The 24551-nt window shown below is 34.3% G+C and overlaps 2 protein-coding genes across 2 annotated transcripts; both read right to left on the bottom strand.

Annotated features, from left to right (window-relative positions):
- Positions 1 to 325: 325 nt before the first annotated feature.
- On the bottom strand, positions 326 to 14728 carry LOC131939972 (repetitive organellar protein-like). Its single transcript, XM_059298499.1, has 2 exons — positions 14690 to 14728; positions 326 to 1569 (listed from the first exon to the last, which is right to left on the bottom strand). The coding sequence occupies exons 1-2, from the start codon at positions 14700 to 14702 to the stop codon at positions 326 to 328; spliced, it is 1257 nt and encodes a 418-aa protein (XP_059154482.1). The 5' UTR covers positions 14703 to 14728.
- Positions 14729 to 23050: 8322 nt separating this feature from the next.
- On the bottom strand, positions 23051 to 23404 carry LOC131939973 (fibrinogen-like protein A). Its single transcript, XM_059298500.1, has one exon. It carries the CDS (start codon positions 23402 to 23404, stop codon positions 23051 to 23053), a length of 354 nt encoding a protein of 117 aa, XP_059154483.1.
- Between the last annotated feature and the right edge of the window lie 1147 nt (positions 23405 to 24551).

Raw genomic sequence — 24551 nt, forward strand, 5'->3', positions numbered from 1 at the left:
GAATTGTAAAATATACTTTTAAAAATATTAACCTCTAGTATTTTGTAGAACATTATGTTCTTTTCAATAAACACCAATAAAAACATGTTCGTATTTTTACGTTTGACGCATGTAGGGGCCAAATGGGAGGCTGATTTAAGGCTAGATTACAAAATATCCTATCAAAAAAAGAACATTTACTTCGGAGCTTTACAATCTCTTTGCAAAACTGACAATGTCAAGCGAAATCAGGAATTAGCAGAACGTAAAAGTCTGATCATGTTATATAAATATTATATATATATATATATATATATATATATATATATATATATATATTTAAATTTTAACGTACGTTTTCAAGTCCAACTAATCCATTTAATCTAATGAATACGACACTTATTTGAGCTGATTTCTTAATCAGATTTTGTATGGATGTGTTAGTCTTCTCCATGTTGGCGTTTAAATCATTAAGTGTTTCAGAAAGTAATTTGTTGCTTTCTTCCAGTTGCTGAATGCGCACATTTTGACGTTGTTCCGAAATCGAAGTGCTATTTTCAATGTTTTGCTTAGTCACGTTTAATAAATCTATTTTTAAATCTTGCATGTTTTTAGTCAGATGTTCCTTTTCATTTGAATTTTGAGACAAACTTAATGATACATTAATCACACTGTAGTTCAATTTCTCCAGTTGTTTGTTTAAAGCGTTGTAAAGACTTTGTACGTCTTTTATTGATCTATTGTATATTTCAAGTGTTTTATTGTTTGCTTCCATTTGTTGAAATGTTTTTAGTAAGTTTTCATTAAAGTTATTTTTAAACTGCGCAAGCTCTTGATTAGTTTTATGTTGTATGTCCAAATTGTTCTCAACGTCCTTGTATCCATTGGTTATGTTGTTAATTTTGTGTTCGAGTCTCTGAATTTTAGATTCTTGAGCAACTAACAAGCTATTCAATCTACTTTCCATCGCATTTGTAAGATTAACAAAGTTGTCAAATCTTTCTTCCACCGGTAACTCTCTTCTATGATTCAATTGACTTACAGTCTGGTTAGAATGTATGTCTTCTGTTGAAAACTGTAAATTCATCTTCAAGTCAGCACTGTTTAACAATTCAGAATATTGAAAAGTTTTCAGAAACTCTGACATTCTATCAATTGTTTTATCAAACTCTGGAGTTTTAGCCTCTACGGTCATCAACATCAGTGGCTTAAAATTGTCTTGGTCAACAGGTTTGGTTTTGTTCTCTTTCTTCTCAATGAGACCCCTTCTGTTTGTGTAATACACATCACATCCAAACACAGTACTAAAACAATCAGAAGTTTTTGTAAATGACACAGTCAAGTCTCCAAACACCTTTGAAAACTTTCCGTCAACTTTTGATCCATTTACTTTATAATCTTGAACTCTTGAATCTGATTCTGATACAGACGCCAACACAATCTTCCCCTCTAATTCACTGATCCTATAGACTGACATGTTGACAAGAGCTGAGATTTTATCTTCTCTTGTGTTCTCCACACAATGTAACTTGGCACAGAATAAATCTCTACCCTCTATATAGTATTCTATTTCCAATGAAATGTCAAGTCCTGAAAATATATAAGTATTTTATAAAAACTTGTAAGCATAAAATATGGCTAAGTTTGCTTTAAATTGAGAAACAAAAAGCAGTAATATCCCTCCAATTACCATCATGTCTATGTGTTTGTTTGAAAAGAATTTTTTATCACCGTAAGTTATTTTTTATATACGTATAAATTTTAAATAAATATGTATCCCATCGTTAAAGCATTTATGTTGTTTTAATTCCAATAGACAAAAGATCGATCACACACAGATGTTCTACACTGCTTCTCATCACTGTAAGACAGCTTAACATTTCTGTCAGCTTGAGACAAAAATATTTCTGGCAACATAAGACTAGTCTGCCTATATTGTAACGTTTAAACGGTCACATCACGTACTTCATCTTTACATCTCTGGAGCATCTTATAAATTATTACAATTTCAATATATACACACATTGCCAATGTAATACTACATAATACTGACATGTTAATAATATATTAAGGATGTTCCGTTACCAAATGCAGTTTATGCTAATACGTTGCGGGTATTATAATATGCTGATCGATTGAACAAGGTCCAATTATTATATAATATATTTGATCAATCCTGTACTTATAGCACTTCGATGCAGTAATTTTAAGGGAATTCTCTTTTTTTTTTGTTATTGTTGTCAAAAATGTCACTTTATATCTGGATCCTTAATTCGTTTTACTGTACAAGCACAACCGTTAAACGTTTTGCGATCCTGGCGGTCAATGGTGCAGTAGAGTTCACCTATTTCAATTACCTCAGTCGATGAAGTGAGAGCGTTTTCAGCAATATTCTCTTCCTCGCTTTATGAATGTAAGTAAACCGCGTGTAAACTTCCAAAATAAAGTTTAAACGCTGCATTTAATAACATTTTAGATAGTCTTATAATATTGTGAGGCTGGTCATCTGCAAAATGGTATGTTGATAAAATATGGTATGTTGATAAAAAGTGGTATGTTGATAAAATATGGTATGTTGATAAAATATGGTATTTTGATAAAATATTGTATGTTGATAAAATATGGTATGCTGATAAAATATGGGAAGTTTGATAAAATATGGTATGTTGATAAAATATAGTATGTTGATAAAATATGGTATGTTGATAAAATATGGTATGTTGATAAAATACGGTATGTTGATAAAATATAGTATGTTGATAAAATATAGTATGTTGATAAAATATAGTATGTTGATAAAATATAGTATGTTGATAAAATATTGTATGTTGATAAAATATGGTATGTTGATAAAAACCGCTCAACGGAGTAGAGCTCTCACGAGTAAATAAACAACATTCTTTGTTGAAAGGCACAATCGCTGTTATGATACTCAGAAATAATTGAGAAACGTATCAAAGAAATGCATAGTCTTACACGGAATTAAAGTGTAGGGTTTCGCATGAGAAAAAGATAAAGATAAGAATGAGACTGGTCGACTATTGTCACTAGCGATGTTCCATCTTGCCATAGATTGGATCATGAGAATTGCAACAGATTAAAAAAGAAAGTATATACCACGGACTCAATGATAACAATTTGATGACAAAGACTTTGTAGAATATCTCGTCTTATCTCACCCAAGCAATAATAACTACAATAGGAAAAAAAGCAACCAAAATATATCTATATATATAAAGCAAAGTGGTCAAGTGCCCGATAGGGCACTTCCCGGCGCCGCAGGCGCGTCAAATTTGGCACGATGGTGCCTTCAGGCGATAGAACACGAAGGCCGGTGACGGTTGGCCGAAAAGTCTACGGAGAGGGGGTCAAAATTGACCTCGACTGACCGGCGCCTTATATGGGCTATATTACGAAAAAAAATTTCCTCCGACGACCCCCCTTGAAATTTTGTGAGGTGGTAGGAGAACGCCTTGGGGTGTCACAAAAAACTCGCCATGTCCGGGAAAAATCGTTAAATGGGTCAAAACTGACCAGTCGTATTTCCCTATATAATCTTTGTATTTTATGGGAAAAACAGAGGGTCAATTCAAAACGGATTTTAGGGCACTTACCCTCTTTACATCTGGCTAATTTTTGGCATGTTTATAGGTAAATGGCTTGGTCTTAGGGCAGACCTGTCAGTTTTACTCAAAGCCCTCGACGAGGGCTAAAATGTGACCGCGAGTGGAATTCTCTTTATATGAGCTCTATTACGAAAAAAATTTTCCTCCGACGACCCCCCTTGATATTTTGTGAGGTGGTAGAAGAACACCTAGGGGTGTCACGAAAAACTCGGCATATCTGGGAAAACTTCGTAAAGCGGTCAAAACTGACCAGTTGTATTTCTCTATATAATCTTTGTATTTTATGGGAAAAACAGAGGGTCATTTCAACGCAGACTTTAGGATACTTAAGCTCAGCATATCTGGCTAATTTTTTGCATGCTCCTAGGTCAATGGCTTGACCTTTAGGGAAAACTGTCGGTTACACTCAAAGCCCTCGACGAGGGCTAAAAAGTGACCGCGAGTGAAATTCTCTTTATATGAGCTCAATTACGAAAAAAAATTTCCTCCGACGACCCCCCTTGATATTTTGTGAGGTGGTAGAAGAACACCTAGGGGTGTCACAAAAAACTCGGCATATCTGGGAAAACTTCGTAAAGCGGTCAAAACTGACCAGTTGTATTTCCCTATATAATGTTTGTATTTTATGGGAAAAACAGAGGGTCATTTCAACGCAGACTTTAGGGTACTTAAGCTCAGTATATTTGGCTAATTTTTTGCATACTCTTAGGTCAATGGCTTGACCTGTAGGGAAAAATGTCGGTTACACTCAAAGCCCTCGACGAGGGCTAAAAAGTGACCGCGAGTGAAATTCTCTTTATATGAGCTCTATTACGAAAAAAAATTTCCTCCGACGACCCCCCTTGATATTTTGTGAGGTGATAGAAGAAGACCTAGGGGTTTCAAAAAAAACTCGGCATATCTGGGAAAACTTCGTAAAGCGGTCAAAACTGACCAGTTGTATTTCCCTATATAATCTTTGTATTTTATGGGAAAAACAGAGGGTCATTTCAACGCAGACTTTAGGGTACTTAAGCTCAGTATATCTGGCTAATTTTTTGCATGCTCCTAGGTCAATGGCTTGACCTTTAGGGAAAACTGTCAGTTACACTCAAAGCCCTCGACGAGGGCTAAAAAGTGACCGCGAGTGAAATTCTCTTTATATGAGCTCTATTACGAAAAAAAATTTCCTCCGACGACCCCCCCTTGAAATTTTGTGAGGTGGTAGGAGAACGCCTTGGGGTGTCACAAAAACTCGGCATATCTGGGAAAACTTCGTAAAGGGGTCAAAACTGACCAGTTGTATTTCCCTATATAATCTTTGTATTTTATGGGAAAAACAGAGGGTCATTTCAACGCGGATTTTAGGGTAATTAAACTCAGTATATCTGGCTAATTTTTTGCATGTTTCTAGGACAATGGCTTGACCTTTAGGGAAAACTGTCGGTTACACTCAAAGCCCTCGACGAGGGCTAAAAAGTGACCGCGAGTGAAATTCTCTAAATATGAGCTCTATTACGAAAAAAAATTTCCTCCGACGACCCCCCTTGATATTTTGTGAGGTGGTAGAAGAACACCTAGGGGTGTCACAAAAAACTCGGCATATCTGGGAAAACTTCGTAAAGCGGTCAAAACTGACCAGTTGTATTTCCCTATATAATCTTTGTATTTTATGGGAAAAACAGAGGGTCATTTCAACGCAGACTTTAGGGTACTTAAGCTCAGTATATCTGGCTAATTTTTTGCATGCTCCTAGGTCAATGGCTTGACCTTTAGGGAAAACTGTCGGTTACACTCAAAGCCCTCGACGAGGGCTAAAAAGTGACCGCGAGTGAAATTCTCTTTATATGAGCTCTATTACGAAAAAAAATTTCCTCCGACGACCCCCCTTGATATTTTGTGAGGTGGTAGAAGAACACCTAGGGGTGTCACAAAAAACTCGGCATATCTGGGAAAACTTCGTAAAGCGGTCAAAACTGACCAGTTGTATTTCCCTATATAATCTTTGTATTTTATGGGGAAAACTGGGTAATTTCTACGCAAATTTTAGGGTACTTACTCTTTGTATAACTGGCTAATTTTTTGCATACACCTCTATAGATAGATGGGCCGTATGGAAAACCTGTTGGTCAGCATTAAAGCCCTCGAAGAGGGCTAAAAATGACTGCGAGTGAAATTCTCATTATACGAAATTTGGTCAATTGGTCTATGAGCAGGGGAGGTAACTTTTTAATGTAACAATTTTTTAATATTTTGTATACTCTTTTTAAGAAAAAACAAAAATCATAAAGTATAGCATTGTTTTAAATGGATATTGTGTTATAAATTAAGTTTTGTATTGTATTGTAATTGTAAAATTAATTGCAAAAGTAATTTAATATAATATTTGATTGATAATTTTTATGAAAGCCCTTTCAGTTCTAATAACCTTGCGAGTAATAAGTTGCGAATATTCTATCAATTTATGGGTACTAAAAAAGTACCCCACTGTATAAATTTAGACATTTAATATAACAGCCAATCGCCTTTTAATTAATCATTCAATTTCTCAACTTTTTTGAAAATCTAAGCGAAGCTAGGCAGTATGCCTAGTCTATATATATAAAGCAAAGTGGTCAAGTGCCCGATAGGGCACTTCCCGGCGCCGCAGGCGCGTCAAATTTGGCACGATGGTGCCTTCGGGCGATAGAACACGAAGGCCGGTGACGGTTGGCCGAAAAGTCTACGGTCAGGGGGTCAAAACTGACCTCGACTGACCGGCGCCTTTTATGGGCTATATTACGAAAAAAAATTTCCTCCGACGACCCCCCTTGAAATTTTGTGAGGTGGTAGGAGAACGCCTTGGGGTGTCACAAAAAACTCGCCATGTCCGGGAAAAATCGGGAAATGGGTCAAAACTGACCAGTCGTATTTCCCTATATAATCTTTGTATTTTATGGGAAAAACAGAGGGTCATTTCAAAACGGATTTTAGGGCACTTTTCCTCTTTACATCTGGCTAATTTTTGGCATGTTTATAGGTAAATGGCTTGGTCTTAGGGCAGACCTGTCAGTTTTACTCAAAGCCCTCGACGAGGGCTAAAAAGTGACCGCGAGTGAAATTCTCTTTATATGAGCTCTATTACGAAAAAAATTTTCCTCCGACGACCCCCCTTGATATTTTGTGAGGTGGTAGAAGAACACCTAGGGGTGTCACGAAAAACTCGGCATATCTGGGAAAACTTCGTAAAGCGGTCAAAACTGACCAGTTGTATTTCTCTATATAATCTTTGTATTTTATGGGAAAAACAGAGGGTCATTTCAACGCAGACTTTAGGATACTTAAGCTCAGTATATCTGGCTAATTTTTTGCATGCTCCTAGGTCAATGGCTTGACCTTTAGGGAAAACTGTCGGTTACACTCAAAGCCCTCGACGAGGGCTAAAAAGTGACCGCGAGTGAAATTCTCTTTATATGAGCTCTATTACGAAAAAAAATTTCCTCCGACGACCCCCCTTGATATTTTGTGAGGTGGTAGAAGAACACCTAGGGGTGTCACAAAAAACTCGGCATATCTGGGAAAACTTCGTAAAGCGGTCAAAACTGACCAGTTGTATTTCCCTATATAATCTTTGTATTTTATGGGAAAAACAGAGGGTCAATTCAACGCAGACTTTAGGGTACTTAAGCTCAGTATATTTGGCTAATTTTTTGCATACTCTTAGGTCAATGGCTTGACCTGTAGGGAAAACTGTCGGTTACACTCAAAGCCCTCGACGAGGGCTAAAAAGTGACCGCGAGTGAAATTCTCTTTATATGAGCTCTATTACGAAAAAAAATTTCCTCCGACGACCCCCCTTGATATTTTGTGAGGTAATAGAAGAACACCTAGGGGTGTCACAAAAAACTCGGCATATCTGGGAAAATTTCGTAAAGCGGTCAAAACTGACCAGTTGTATTTCCCTATATAATCTTTGTATTTTATGGGAAAAACAGAGGGTAATTTCAACGCAGACTTTAGGGTACTTAAGCTCAGTATATCTGGCTAATTTTTTTGCATGCTCCTAGGTCAATGGCTTGACCTTTAGGGAAAACTGTCGGTTACACTCAAAGCCCTCGACGAGGGCTAAAAAGTGACCGCAAGTGAAATTCTCTTTATATGAGCTCTATTACAAAAAAAATTTCCTCCGACGACCCCCCTTGATATTTTGTGAGGTGGTAGAAGAACACCTAGGGGTGTCACAAAAAACTCGGCATATCTGGGAAAACTTCGTAAAGCGGTCAAAACTGACCAGTTGTATTTCCCTATATAATCTATGTATTTTATGGGAAAAACAGGGAAATTTTAACACAATTTTTAGGTTACTTAATGTCTGTACATCATGCTAAGTTTTTGCATACACTAATATAGATGACTAGGCCGTATGGAAAAACTGTTGGTCAGACTCAAAGCCCTCGACGAGGGCTAAAAGATGATCTTGAGTGAAATTCTCCTTATATGAGATATATATATAAATAAATTGACGAACGATCCCCTTAATATTATGTGACGTCGTAGACCGACCATGGAGGGTAACAAAAAAACTTTATTCCCGTCGGAAACAGCCATTATAGTCGTTAAATATGTTCATATAACGTAATTTCTTATATAAGCAAACAAGAGAGAGGTTAGTATTAGAGTACTTGAAGTTTAGTATAATTTATTTTAATAAAGTATCATGTAATATTATTTATCATAATTTTTTCCCGTTCTTGGCACTAGGTAATACTTTCTAGTATAAGTTAAAGAAAGACTCATTCATAGAGCTACATAACACTTGGAATGCATTTTCATCAGCATACAAAAAATAGACATGACCAACAAGTACATATAGGCCTACACCTCACGTGATGTTTTAAAGAATATGTTTTTATATTAGTTTGAAATATACATTTGTACTTGCCGTTAAATTTGGATTGAAATTAAAAGTAAATAATATCGATGAGTTAAAAATGTATTATATGTTTTAAACACTGTTGCTTATTACCAAGTAGGCGTATTATTTAAGATAGCATAATGCATACGGTCAGATCAGGCTCAATGGCTACAGGACATTACTTCCCCCCGAATATTACCCCCTAGGACATTCTCCCCCCCCCCCTCCCGTATTTACCCCCGGAGAAATTACCCCCATGTCAATTACCACCCTGTTAATTCCACCCCACCCCCTACCGGGGAATTACCCCTACCCCATCAAATTTAAAATCCTACCTAGAAGTCTATAACTATAAACTATCTTATTCCTAAACATTAAGAAAAAGACCAGACCAAAGCATCTGCCTAAGCCTAAAACGTAACACAAAACCAAAATCAACCCTAACCACAGCCCTATCCCTATCTCTAAACCTAGCTCCAGACCTAGCCCTAGCCCTAGCCCTAGCCCTAGCCCTAGCCCTAGCCCTAGCTCTAGCCCTAGCCCTAGCCCTAGCCCTAGCCCTAGCCCTAGCCCTAGCCCTAGCCCTAGCCCTAGCCCTAGCCCTAGCCCTAGCCCTAGCCTAGCCCTAGCTCTAGCCCTAGCCCTAGCCCTAGCCCTAGCCCTAGCCCTAGCCCTAGCCCTAGCCCTAGCCCTAGCCCTAGCCCTAGCCCTAGCCCTAGCCCTAGCCCTAGCCCTAGCCCTAGCCCTAGCCGTAACCCTAACCCTCTCAGGAGGTAATGTCGGAGGGGAATGTCCGGGGAGTAATTGATGTTAAACATCTGTAAGTTGAAGCAATGTTTATAGTTTAAAGATATACATTCATTTTTATTTTTACAGAAATAACCTGGTGTCAATATTGTGTTATTTTCTATTTAAAAGAATATTAATAGGGTTTTAGATTAGAAATTGTGTAACAATACTGATAGGATTTTTAAAAATAGTATATATATATATATATATATATATATATATATATATATATTTATATATATATATATCTATATATATATATATATATATATATATATATATATATATATATATATATATATATATATATATATATATATATATATATATATATATATATATATATATATATATATATACATATATATATATGTATGAATATATGAATGTGCACAAGTGATTATTCGGAATATTGTATTTTCGTATAAGTGTATGTTTGTACTAGTGTATGCTTGTCTTGTGGGGCGCCATGATTTCTTTTACTTTCACGTTTTTCATTTTTTGTCATAATGCGCACGCAGTTTGCAATCGCTTATAGTAGAGTGATCGCTTGCATTATTGTGATGTATAGCATTTATTTTCTACTTTTTAATTCAATCAGAAAACGTGGGATTTAAAAAAAAAATTAATGATAATAATTTTTAATTTAAATCTAGAATCCTAACTTGTTTTTACGGGCTTAAGTATTAGGCATTCACACAAAAGAATAATAATTTGAAAGTAGACAATACATGTTAAGCTTAATTTTGAAACATTCAACTGTTATTGTCGTATGAATTTTTTAAACAAGATGGTTAACTAAAATACTGATAAAACCTATAGAATTGTTTAAAATTACATATACACATACACACATACACACATACACACATACACACATACACACATACACACAAACACACATACACACATACACATACACACATACACACATACACACATACACACATACACACATACCAGAGGCGTATCCAGGTTTTCGTTGTAGGGGGAGCGAAAAATAGCAAAACAGGCGCCGAATTTTTAACACGTTCTATATACGTGTATTATATATATATATATATATATATATATATATATATATATATATATATATATATATATATATATATATATATATAATTACTAGCTGTATGTCATTACTTCAATATGATGTAAAATAAATTGAAAGTAGCACTCTGAAGAAATAAGAAAAAACACAATGTAAGCCGACAAAACAAATATTGTATCAATCTAAACACAAATATATATGTATATATATATATATATATATATATATATATGTATATACACACTACAACCAAAAACAATGAACGTAACACAATCTGTTTTGTAATTCTTGTAAAAAAAAGTTTCTTACATAATAATTCCTGGGAAATTATTTAAGACAAGTGAAATAGGGGAAATAATCACTCTCTTAATATAAATATGTATATATCTACACATTTAATTATAAATGTCAAAACAAATAAATAATTACTTTAAAATATAATGAAATTGTTTAACACTATTCGTGATTATAAAATGTTTTTGTCTATAATCAGAATTTAATATATCGTCATCATAAATGCTAAAGTATTACAGCATAATGAAAGTTTTTAAAATCAGAGTTGATATAAAAACCACGCTTTTAGACGTAATTGGAATACATACGAAATAACAGCCTACATTTAACTAAATATCGGTCTTTCAGTTCAGATTATATATTTTAATTAACTGCTGCTTCTTTGTGTTATTTAAAGATCATTTTTTTTAACATAGTGATAGGTATGGGTTAGATCACTGTATTGATCTCACACCTTTTTACTGGTAATTGCAAAAATAATATTCACAGTTTTATGTTTAAAAAGCTAATTTTCTGGCGGCATGGTACTTTGGTACATCATTACGCTTTTTTCTACATGTACTAAACAGATCAGGTGGTGAGGTATGTGTAGGGGGGGGGGGGGGGGGACCAACTCAGAGTGAACATAGCGTCAGTTTTTAGATGACTGTTCTAAACATACATATATATTACACAAATATATATTACACACATATATATATTACTGAAATGGATTTAAATAAGTAGCAGTGGTATTATGACACTATTTTTTTTACAGAGGGGTCCATGAGGAGGGGGGTTGTAACTGTTTCATATAATTTGTAATTGTAATCACTATCGCACAAACTGTCATAATACTACTACTTCATCGTGATGACGTTGTTGACCTTGTCAAAGTGTCCCCACCACTACGAGTTTGCTCATAAGTAAATTTAAATAGAGGTGCCACATTAGTTGTATTTGTGTCTGTATTGTAGTTTTTTTTTAAATTAATCACACGTTTCAAACTGTATATATAAAGTAATTATGTGTGAAGTTTTATGTATAACATTTTCTAATTCGATTATTCGTAAGCTAATACATTATACAGTTGCCTTAAACTTAACACCCCTCTTGCCAAGTGGTACTACCGTAGAGAATTTTTAAACATTGCAATGCATCGTAATGGTTATTTTTAGAATGTCAAACTGATGCAGCTGTTAATACGTGTTGTAAACGTGTTGTAAACGTAGACACCAATAGATTAGTACAATAATGCTTAATTAATTGCTGCATGAAAAGAAATCTTGTGATTTACATAGAAAAAATCCATACAAAAATATTTTTTAACAAATATCATTGTTTAAAACTTTGAGTTTAAAAAGTTTCCAAAAAGGCGCCACTTTGCTGAAAATGGCCAGAGGGGGAGCGGCCGCTCCCCCTGCTCCCCCCCTGCGTACGCTACTGACACATACACACATACACACATACACACATACACACATACACACATACACACATACACACATACACACATACACACATACACACATACACACATACACACATACACACATACACACATACACACATACACACATACACACATACACACATACACACATACACACATACACACATACACACATACACACATACACACATACACACATACACACATACACACATACACACATACACACATACACACATACACACATACACACATACACACATACACACATACACACATACACACATACACACATACACACATACACACATACACACATACACACATACACACATACACACATACACACATACACACATACACACATACACACATACACACATACACACATACACACATACACACATACACACATACACACATACACACATACACACATACACACATACACACATACACACATACACACATACACACATACACACATACACACATACACACATACACACATACACACATACACACATACACACATACACACATACACACATACACACATACACACATACACACATACACACATACACACATACACACATACACACATACACACATACACACATACACACATACACACATACACACATACACACATACACACATACACACATACACACATACACACATACACACATACACACATACACACATACACACATACACACATACACACATACACACATACACACATACACACATACACACATACACACATACACACATACACACATACACACATACACACATACACACATACACACATACACACATACACACATACACACATACACACATACACACATACACACATACACACATACACACATACACACATACACACATACACACATACACACATACACACATACACACATACACACATACACACATACACACATACACACATACACACATACACACATACACACATACACACATACACACATACACACATACACACATACACACATACACACATACACACATACACACATACACACATACACACATACACACATACACACATACACACATACACACATACACACATACACACATACACACATACACACATACACACATACACACATACACACATACACACATACACACATACACACATACACACATACACACATACACACATACACACATACACACATACACACATACACACATACACACATACACACATACACACATACACACATACACACATACACACATACACACATACACACATACACACATACACACATACACACATACACACATACACACATACACACATACACACATACACACATACACACATACACACATACACACATACACACATACACACATACACACATACACACATACACACATACACACATACACACATACACACATACACACATACACACATACACACATACACACATACACACATGCACACATGCACACATGCACACGTGCACACATGCACACGTGCACACGTACACACGTACACACGTGCACACATACACACATACACACATACACACATACACACATACACACATACACACATACACACATACACACATACACACATACACACATACACACATACACACATACACACATACACACATACACACATACACACATACACACATACACACATACACACATACACACATACACACATACACACATACACACATACACACATACACACATACACACATACACACATACACACATACACACATACACACATACACACATACACACATACACACATACACACATACACACATACACACATACACACATACACACATACACACATACACACATACACACATACACACATACACACATACACACATACACACATACACACATACACACATACACACATACACACATACACACATACACACATACACACATACACACATACACACATACACACATACACACATACACACATACACACATACACACATACACACATACACACATACACACATACACACATACACACATACACACATACACACATACACACATACACACATACACACATACACACATACACACATACACACATACACACATACACACATACACACATACACACATACACACATACACACATACACACATACACACATACACACATACACACATACACACATACACACATACACACATACACACATACACACATACACACATACACACATACACACATACACACATACACACATACACACATACACACATACACACATACACACATACACACATACACACATACACACATACACACATACACACATACACACATACACACATACACACATACACACATACACACATACACACATACACAAATAAATTTGCAAAACTACGTTTTTCCGACTAGGGTAGTAAAACGTCAAGATTCGTGAAAATATCGATTTCGATTTTTTGAACGATTACAATACTTCCTCTATACTTCGTATACGTGGAAATAAAAACAAACAATTGTTACCTAAAAAAATACACAGATAATTAAAACTAAATATCTCCATCACATTTGCGTTGCAGTTATATACAAATGTACTTACCACAGGTGAACATGATATTTACAAACAACAGAGTCGTTAATAAAACAAAAGACATTGTAGAGTTGTGTAGTTCTGTATCACACGAACTGTAGACTTCTCTAAACTGCTGCTTCTGTTTTCTTGTGAGGAAATCGCCGTCTATTTATACCACAAAGTTTCGTTAAAGACAAAGAAAAGTCGTTAACACTTGTTTATAAAAACGTGTGGGAATCGCTTACTCCGAATTTACACATAAAAAATATGCTGGAACGTAAATATAGTTAGCGGATCTCAAATAATATTAAATGGCTACATATTTAAAGCCCGACTTTTATTTTATAAAAGAAATTTCTAGGTTGTTACATGTCATTTGTAGGTTAGATTAGAATAGGTTAGAATAGTCTAGAACGTACGGGAGAGGCGTGAAAGAGTTGAATTAACCTTGTTGTGTAGTTACCCCCATTTATTATGTATTGCTATACCCAGGTCTAATGAGGGTATAAAATCTGAAATTAACGATTGTGAGAAGCTTTTTGTTAGTAGCGGCTAGGGACAAGGGCTTGTGGTGTAATGATAAACATGACAAGTTAAAAATGTTTGAACAGTGCCCTGCATGTTTTGAGTTAAATGAAAGGACGACCGTATTGTGTCGTATTGTTGTACTATTTAATGTAGCATATACATCATGTTTATTAAAAGGAATATGTAATCATTAATACATTACCAAATATCATTTAGACATTGCCGTGTTAAAGTTATGTAAGTTAATTAGCTCATTATAAATGTAGACACTAAGAAGAATCATTGCGACTAGGGGGATTTTAAAAAATATATATAATTAAAGTATAACTACATATAAGGCAGAAAGTTTTGCCTCTAAAATTTATCTTACCTCAAAAATAACCATCACACACAAAGAAGTAGTTTTAAGATGAGTTAGTAATCTGCGGTTGGTCATAATACCACAATACAACAGATGTAAATAAAAAGTTAACCAGTGACATTTTGAGAACCACTGGGCTTGAATACACCGAGATATTTTATTTAAAAGAAATCTGCCTGCGTGTGAGAACTCGGCTTCACACAATTATCACGTGACATGCAACGAGTAAAAACAAAAAAAGCATTAAGATAAGAGCTCAGCTGTCTACATTATATCACCAAAGTGTTGGCCTTGAGATTTACATAACAGACATACGAGTGTAAACATGTCAAGACAACCCCTGACCCTACAGTAAGAATTTGTGTCAAAATATTTTTTTTAATCTTCGCCAATAACAAAAGTGGTTCTCAAAATCTATTTAAAAAATATAGAATATGAAAATATAACAAGAAAATGTGTTAGTGTCACTTAGACTAAGAGATTACGTTGATTTTATGTAGTTATTTCAAACAGTTGTGTCTATATCCAAACGAAAAAAAAAACGGGAGTGATCTCCCCTAAATTTTCTCGAATATTCTTTTATAAAACTATTGGATGTAAGCACATAACGATATAGAAAGGATTTTTAATTCATTTATAATTACTTAACCTTTTTAAAATAGAATAGAATCTCGTAGAAAAAAGAATTGCACACCAAGTGAGCAAAAATGAGCATGTGTACAAAAGTGCGGAACATTATTAGTACTTTATAAATGTATATGCGTTTATTTTTAGAAATCGGAAATAACGTAAATTACCACTTCAGCTCAACGGAAATTACTCAAAATTTGACAGAAGGCTTAGTATTAGATATATTCTACTTAAAACTGAAATTTCGTCTATCTATATGAAATAGTACTCAGGTTATAAGCATATTAAAAATTGGAAGTAGAATAAGTTCCTTTTCCGGTTATCGGAAATCGTGGAAAAGTTGAAACAGAACTACAAATTTGATACAATACTTATGTATGAAATTTCATCAAACTATATGTAATGGTACTCAAATTATCGTGTTGACATACACACATACATACGGACAGAATTGCATAGTCCAGTTTTTCCTACTTTTATTACGCATAAAACGCCAACATTTTGATATATCTGGAATCATAATTTTTGCCCGATTTAAATACGTCCTCTATACTTTGGATGTGATGCAGGACTGAGGTGTAAAACGGTGAAAACTGTCAAAATTTCTAGTTATTTTTGTGCACGATCACAATACTTTCTCTATACGCATTCTACAAAGATGCAAATAAAAATAAAAAAATAAAAAATAAAATTTTTATAGTTGTTCATGCCTACTGAATTCATTATTATACTAATCATTCATAGTTTGATATTTAGAAAAAATAAATACTTTTTTTACCCGAAGATATTAGAAATAACCCAACAAATTTCAGTAAACCTTCACTTGGTGTTCGATGTTGATACTGAAACAATCTTACAAACACACAATATTAATTGTTTAAATATATATTCGGTTTTATTAACATTTTATTAAACGCACGAATGAGATACAATTAACTAAAGGGCTATAATTGTAGTTTGGATTTGCAAAAGTAAAATAAACATTTTCATCTTCTCTATGTGTTGCATTAGTAATTGTTGTCTTATGAATTATACAGTTATAACGAAATCTCACATGAAAAAAGCTGAGCAACATATATTTTGTGTAGGATGTTATTCTTTCTCATATTTTTTATATAATTTAATTTTGTTTAAAAACTATCCCAGATGCTAGTCATAATACTCCTCACCATAAATAATATACTGATATAATGGCCCACCCCACATATCAGAAAAATTATCACATGACTCACCAGAAAATCTTGGGTGAAGGTCACCCCCACATCTTAGAATCTGGTCACATTATTCAACTTCACATTTCATTTGCTGGTCACATGACTAGCCCCTAGGTTACAATTCAAATTACATGACTCACGTCCAGATTCTGATTGTGTTAAATAATTGCACTATTACATTTGCCAGATATTTTTTAACAATTAAATTTAGATTAATCTTGATGGCACGATTACTTTATGTTAGCAGTTGTACCGTAATTTTAAAGTTCTCATGCCTGAAACCCTCTGCCCTACTTGATGCGGGGTGAAACAAAAAGTAAGTTATATAATTTTGTTTACCTGCTCACACGCTAAAAAACTAACATCTCAAGGACAAGCTATGAGTGTAGAACGTAGATCCCCACATTCTTATCTTGATGCACGTGTTGTTTTGCTCGGTTCATGTAAGACGATACCAGTGGGAAACGTTATTTTCGCGCGCTGGTGCTGCCAACAATTTTCTACATACAAAATGTTGGCGTTTTTTTTTTAACTAATGTCTTGTGCACGAGGGTTCTAAATTTGTTTTCGATTAATTCTAATTTAGAAAATAATATTAATGTATAGAATATTTGCATATTTTGAATTGTATTTTCAACATAATAGTGTTTGTAGCTATGCAAGGACAGCACATAGTAAATTTTTATTTTATTCGACACATTTTTCTTGATTGTCGTTTGAAGTGTTTTTAGTTTGAACATGTGTATTCTCTCCAGTTTTATTTTGAGGCCATTGTTTTATGTTTCATATCTTTCATCTTTAGTGAACATATGCAGATAAAATCCTAATATAATGAATCACACATAGTTGGCAGCATATCGCAAAATATTGTTATAAAACATATTTTATTGATTCTAATAATATGTGGGTGACTTTGTTCACGCAGTCTAACTTGTTGGTCGATTAACTATTGTGAACTGTTTTGGTTAATCATACCATTATACATATTGTATAATTCAATGAACCTTTTCCATTAAAATTTTTACATCAGTGCAAATATGAGGATATTGACGTAAAACATACTTTCTATAGTAGAACACCATTGCCTCTATACATTCGCAGATTGTCGCTGTCTGCGTAAAAGGTGAAAATGTGATGGGTAGCGGAGTAGAATATTTTAACAATAGAATAACTGGTGCTGCTGTAGAAATAAGTTTTAAAAATGTTTTCATATGTATACATGTGTATAGTTTTAAAAATACAAAGCCTTGTCATAGTTTTCGTAAGTTCTTAATATTTCGATTTAACATTGTCATCCTCCACTCTAGCCACTCCGACTGTTCTAACTTGGTTTACAACAGTTATACTGATAGGAGGTAAGGGATTGGATGCATGCCAGGGATTAACGGAAAGTGAGATGAAAGAAAATTGAACCCTGTAAATATTGGAGATGGAATATCAGTGAGTTATTTTCAGCTAATATAATTAGCTTTTCGAGGGAGGGGGTAATGTTATTATGTGTGTTTAATCAGGGTATGTTGGTGCAAACGAAAGTTGGTGTGAAAGAGATAATGAACGAATGATATGATGACGCGGAGGATAGGTAGTGACGTTTTGGGTAGAAACTGGTTGCTGTGTATTATGTTTGTTAGTTCTGTCTTGATCGTCTTAGAATAAGGATGCTTATGGTCCGTGTGATTCAACAGGGAGAGTGATTTCGTAAAACGTTTATATCGATGATAATTGCAAGCATAATCGATGATCCAGAAAATAAATCAAGATCGGAAGAAAAACCTATATGCATCTTGTCAATTTAATTGTCAAATGTACAGTTGAGATGTGTAATGGCATAATGACTTTATTAAACACCCCGAAATGTGTTAAATAAAACAAATCGCTGCTACTAACACTCCCCCCCCCCCCTCTGAAAAACCTAGCTTCGCCACTGACATCAAATTCTCTTTTTAATCATTGTATGGCTTTGCAAAACACCAGACCTAATTTAATATCATGTGCTGATGAATTTACAGCATGATTAAATTAGTATAGTTAATTGATTTGAATACTTCAGTCATTGTAATTCTGAAAACTTAAAAATAAAATGTAAATTTTTCCAAAATTTTATTTTCAATTATTTTATAAAATAATATACGTAATATAAAAGTCAAGTTCATAATTTAATATCTATAAATACTACTTCACACCCCCCAAAGTCAGCAGTTAACAAAATATAACCATTGTTTTATCATACATAATTATTTAACATAAACATTTGCATCTTTGTTTTTTGCTAGTGCCCAATAGATATGAAATTTGATCAACAATCTGCATGGGGTCATTCATTGCTAGCGTCTCAGTTATAGGATGCTTGTTGTACACTTTATATAAAAGAGTAGCTACACAATATTGTTACTCTTAAATGTGTATCAGATAGAAATATTGTACTGCTACAAGTTTCGAATGTATTTAGCACTTAAAATGCTAATATTTAAGAAGATACGAAATTTCTGTGCGCGTTTTAATTTTTCCGCCATTTTGACAAGTCTACAAAAACCGGCTGAATAACTTTTTTTAAAAAAATTAGCCTTTTTCACAAAACACATGCAAATTCGATAGTCTAACCATTTCCAAATACAATGAAACATAAATCGGGGTTTAAATAGCTTTTAATATCTTTAGCAATTGTTTACAAGCATCCCATAAGTGGGTTGCTAGCAGGATATGGCTAAAATAAGTAATAAAACAATTTTTATCCTACTTTAAAAATATAACCTATAGAGTATTATGAACATATGAAGGGAGGCTACAATTAAAATTATCCAAATATTTGGAGAATATAACGATTATATACCTTGGCAAAAATTAAAACACTACATCCCTACTTTAGTTAAAAAATTAAAATAGTAATATTTAACAAACACTTTGTTTTCGTTTTTTAATGAATTATTACTTTTTACTTTCTCGTATATACGAAGTATAGAGAAAGTCTTGTAATCGTGCAAAAAAAAATCGAGATTTTTACAAATCTCGACGTTTTACATCTCACTGATACGGAAAAACATAATTTTGCAATCTTGTCCGTATGTCTGTGTGTCTGTCTGTCTGTCTGTCTGTGTGTGTCTGTGTATAAACACGATAACTTGAGTACCGTTAAAGCTAGGTTGATGAAATTTCATATATAAGTATTTTATCAAAATCGTAGATCCGTATTAACTTTTGAGCGATTTCCATTAACTGGAAGTGGTACTTTTTCTACTTTGAATTTTTCAAAAGCCTATAACTTGAGTACTATTTCAGATAGATAAATGAAATTTGATACGTAAGTAAAAGATCTAATTCTCTACCTTCTATCAAATTTTGAGTAATTTCCGTTAACCGGAAGTACTAATTTACGCTATTTCTGATTTCTCAAAAAACGCATGTAAATTTATAAAGTACTAATAATATCGCGCACTATTATGCAAATCTTTATTTAGCGTTCACTTGGTATGCAATTCTGTTTTCTACGAGATTATTTTCTATTTTAAAAAGTTTGAGTATGTAAATGATTAAAAATCATGTCTAGAAGTCTATATCCCGAGTTGCCATCCCCCGTAGTGTTATATTAGAATATTCGAGAATGTTTAGGGGAGATCACTCCCAGTTTATTTATAATCTGACAAAGGGGATTTACTAAATATGCGAGTATTCGAGGAATGAATAACATTACATTATTCTACAGACGTTTTGTATTGCGTGTGATGTTGAATGTATTATTATTAAATCCTGAAAATTGTTATGACACACTCTAAATATCTCCTCTCCCCGTTATGCTATCCCCAGGTAACAGGTACACGCCTAAACCTGGAGTCCAGTGGTAACCGGGACCTGACCTCGGACTGCGGTCAAAGAGGCGGAGCCTGAGTCAAGTGACCTGCAAAGTCAGGACGCTACAGTCCAGTCACTTTACCTTCTTCCATCTACGGATAAAAGTTATAGGCTGACGTGTCCAAACGATCTTTTTACTTTCAGCTATGACAGTTTAGCTGTGTATGTTACATTTCTTGCGGATTATATCCTGTTGTTTTTTATTATTGTAATAAAATTAGTGTAAAATCAGCATTACATGTTTTTCTATAATCAAATCATCATTTCTAAAATGGCCAAACTTATACTAAACAAGAACAAGTAGAGCATAGCGAAAATATGAGCCACACAATGAAAGAGTCCGATTAAATTTAAACTGTAATAACCTGTAATTAATAAGGACACGCACTTTGCTAATCAAATTCTATGACTTTATGAGATTTTGATATACCTTATAAATTACAGGCACATTTTGTTTAGTGCTGTCAAATGTTACCGTATGCTGTCATGTGTTGTATGTTGCTGTCACAATTTTCCCATTCTTTCATGTGTTGTATCGTGCTGTTCTGTACTGATTATGTGATACAATAGTCTCATTGAAAAACGAAACTAATTTTACTTCTGACTAAACTACACATTTTCATCTAAAAAATCAAGACATTTTGTGTAGCCTGCACTGCTTTTTCAATTTAAGGCTAGTTAATGATTCATCCTACGATCACAAACTTAAATCAGTACAGTTGGCAGGTCAATTAGATTTCTTATGCAAAGAAATGCTTGATGTAAAAACTATGTTTACGATATATTAAAGATGTATGTATATGTTTATCTTTAATTGTTTCGCCGTAAACATACTAAACAACTATAAATATAAAATTAGGCAACGGAACATTGCTCAAAACTATGGTAGGCCTATGTGACACATAGGACAGTAAATTGATCACGGGAGGTAACAATTAAAATTATCCACTTGATCAGTGAGAGTGTTATTATATACCTTGAAGCGATAATAAAAGAATGTTCTGATCTCAGTGATAAAATATTAAAAATGAAACTTTTTTTTTCTTATATGTCATTGTGATGCTACATATTTCTTAAATAAACTAACACGCAAGATAAGAATTGTATTAGATAAAATATAACCTACTTAAAAATAGGATTTAAATAAATAATACATTTAGTTCACGTTATTGTTTTGTCCAGCACATATTTACAATGAAATTGATAATACAAAAATTTACAAAACCAAAATTGACACTTACTATCATACTTTAAGTGATTTTGCATCGATTATATATCTTTTAAATAAAAATGCCAACAAAATATTATTGAAAAAAAAATGCCAAACATTACACACATAATTGTGGGTGAACTACACACGATTTTAGTAAATTGCCTAATTAAAGATATAGTGGTAGATGACAACTACACTACTAACCTATTTATGCATATTCAAGAAAAAAAGACACCATACTTGCCTTTTTTACATCATTTATGACACACCGTCAATCTACGAAGTATTTCAATTTGAGATGACTGCAAAATCATTTTTCAACTAAAATGTTTTGGTTTGATGATCCCTAATTTTAAACCTGTCACTCATCATCATCCTCATCAAGAAAATATTGCCCTAGTTAAATTGTTACATATATGTAATGTATTTTAATGATCTGAAGATTATATAAGTAAGATTTTTGTGTACCCAATATAGGGCTGGTAAGTAGGTCACCAACCAGTTGTACGTCTCAATAAAACCTGCATGAGACATATATAAATAATTGGTGACCTACTTACCAGCCGTATTTTACTTCAGCATTGTTTTCGGGTTGTTTACATCCGACGAAGTTTTAATTCAACAAAGTCTAGAGAGTCAGACGAGCCTGTAATTGTATACCATTCAATTCCTTTAGCAACAACACGACTCGCCCATTCACCGTTGACGTTAACATAGTGACAAGCACCGTACCACCAACCACCGCTACCGTAGTCTACAGCACAGTTGCCACCTGACCACACATCGTTATCAGAGCCAATGGTTGTAAACTTCATGCCGTTGTGATGACTAAACTGGTCTCTAACATTCCCATAACTGAAATACGTGTAGCTCATCTTATACTTTGCTGCTTCATTTTCTACCTCAAAACTTCTGTACACAGTGTAGTAGTCTTGAAATTTATACTTCATGTCAAATCTGAGTTCATTATAACCCTGTGATAGACAAATATATACATATATAATAAAAATCTTTGTTTTGTGATAGGTATATATATATATATATATATATATATATATATATATATATATATATATATATATATATATATATATATATATATATATATATATACTAGCGTACTCGTCCCCGCGCGTTGCCGCGGGATTAGAAGAAAGTCCGACGAAAAATATAAGGGTTTCATACATGCGTTACCAATCCTAAATTCTTAGACTGGTGACTTTGTTTTCTAAAAGTGAGTTATTTAAATGTAAACAATGCCATCGCTTTGATCATAAATATCGGGACAAGGGTTTACCTACACTCACCCTCAAACTTTTGATTAGCACCCTCCCTTTCAAACTTTCGATTTGCACCTCCCACCTCGAACATTTGATTTACACACACACCCTCAAACTTTCAGTTTGTTTCTCCAACCCATTTGGCGCCCCCCTAAGGTCGGCACCCGGGGACTTATGTCCCACCCCCCCCCCCCCGCCCCTCTCGCTACGCCTCTGATCGGGACGCGGGTTTACAACCCGATTACACTACCGCATAGGCGCGGCGTACTACCCCTGGCTCCTTAAAACTAATAGGCGTCATCGTGCCTAATAGCATCCCGTTAATAGTGATGCAGATTGCGTCATTCGCTAAAGTGACACAAATGAACAGCATTTGTTATTTAACACGTAAAGATATTATTTGACGTGTTTTAAACGTCAGTGTGACTGATGCAATATGTTAGCGTTACTGATGGTCTATTCTTAGATGTTCGATCTCAATTTCTGATTGGAATATCTAAAAATAGATGCTAATTGCATCATTCGCAAGGTGACTTCTTCTTCTTCTTCGTTCTTAATGTTTATTGTTGGAAGGTATCGAGCCTTATCTGCCAGAGGGTTTAACTCGAGACTTTTTCGAATTTATCAACCATGAGCTTTTGCCGACTCGGCCATGCATCCATCACAATTAAAGATACGTGTCAAATGGCTATGCGCCATTGAGGCCATTGACTCCGATTTTAGCCTCGCAAAGTGACGAAACTGTTTGGATTTTTTACGGACAAAAAGAAACATCCCAGTTAATAATCTCACCTTGGTATATTTTTCTGATTATTAA

This window comes from Physella acuta, unplaced genomic scaffold, assembly GCF_028476545.2.
Source record: "Physella acuta isolate Inbredline_101_S28 unplaced genomic scaffold, ASM2847654v3 ptg000306l, whole genome shotgun sequence".
Lineage (NCBI taxonomy): Eukaryota > Metazoa > Mollusca > Gastropoda > Physidae > Physella > Physella acuta.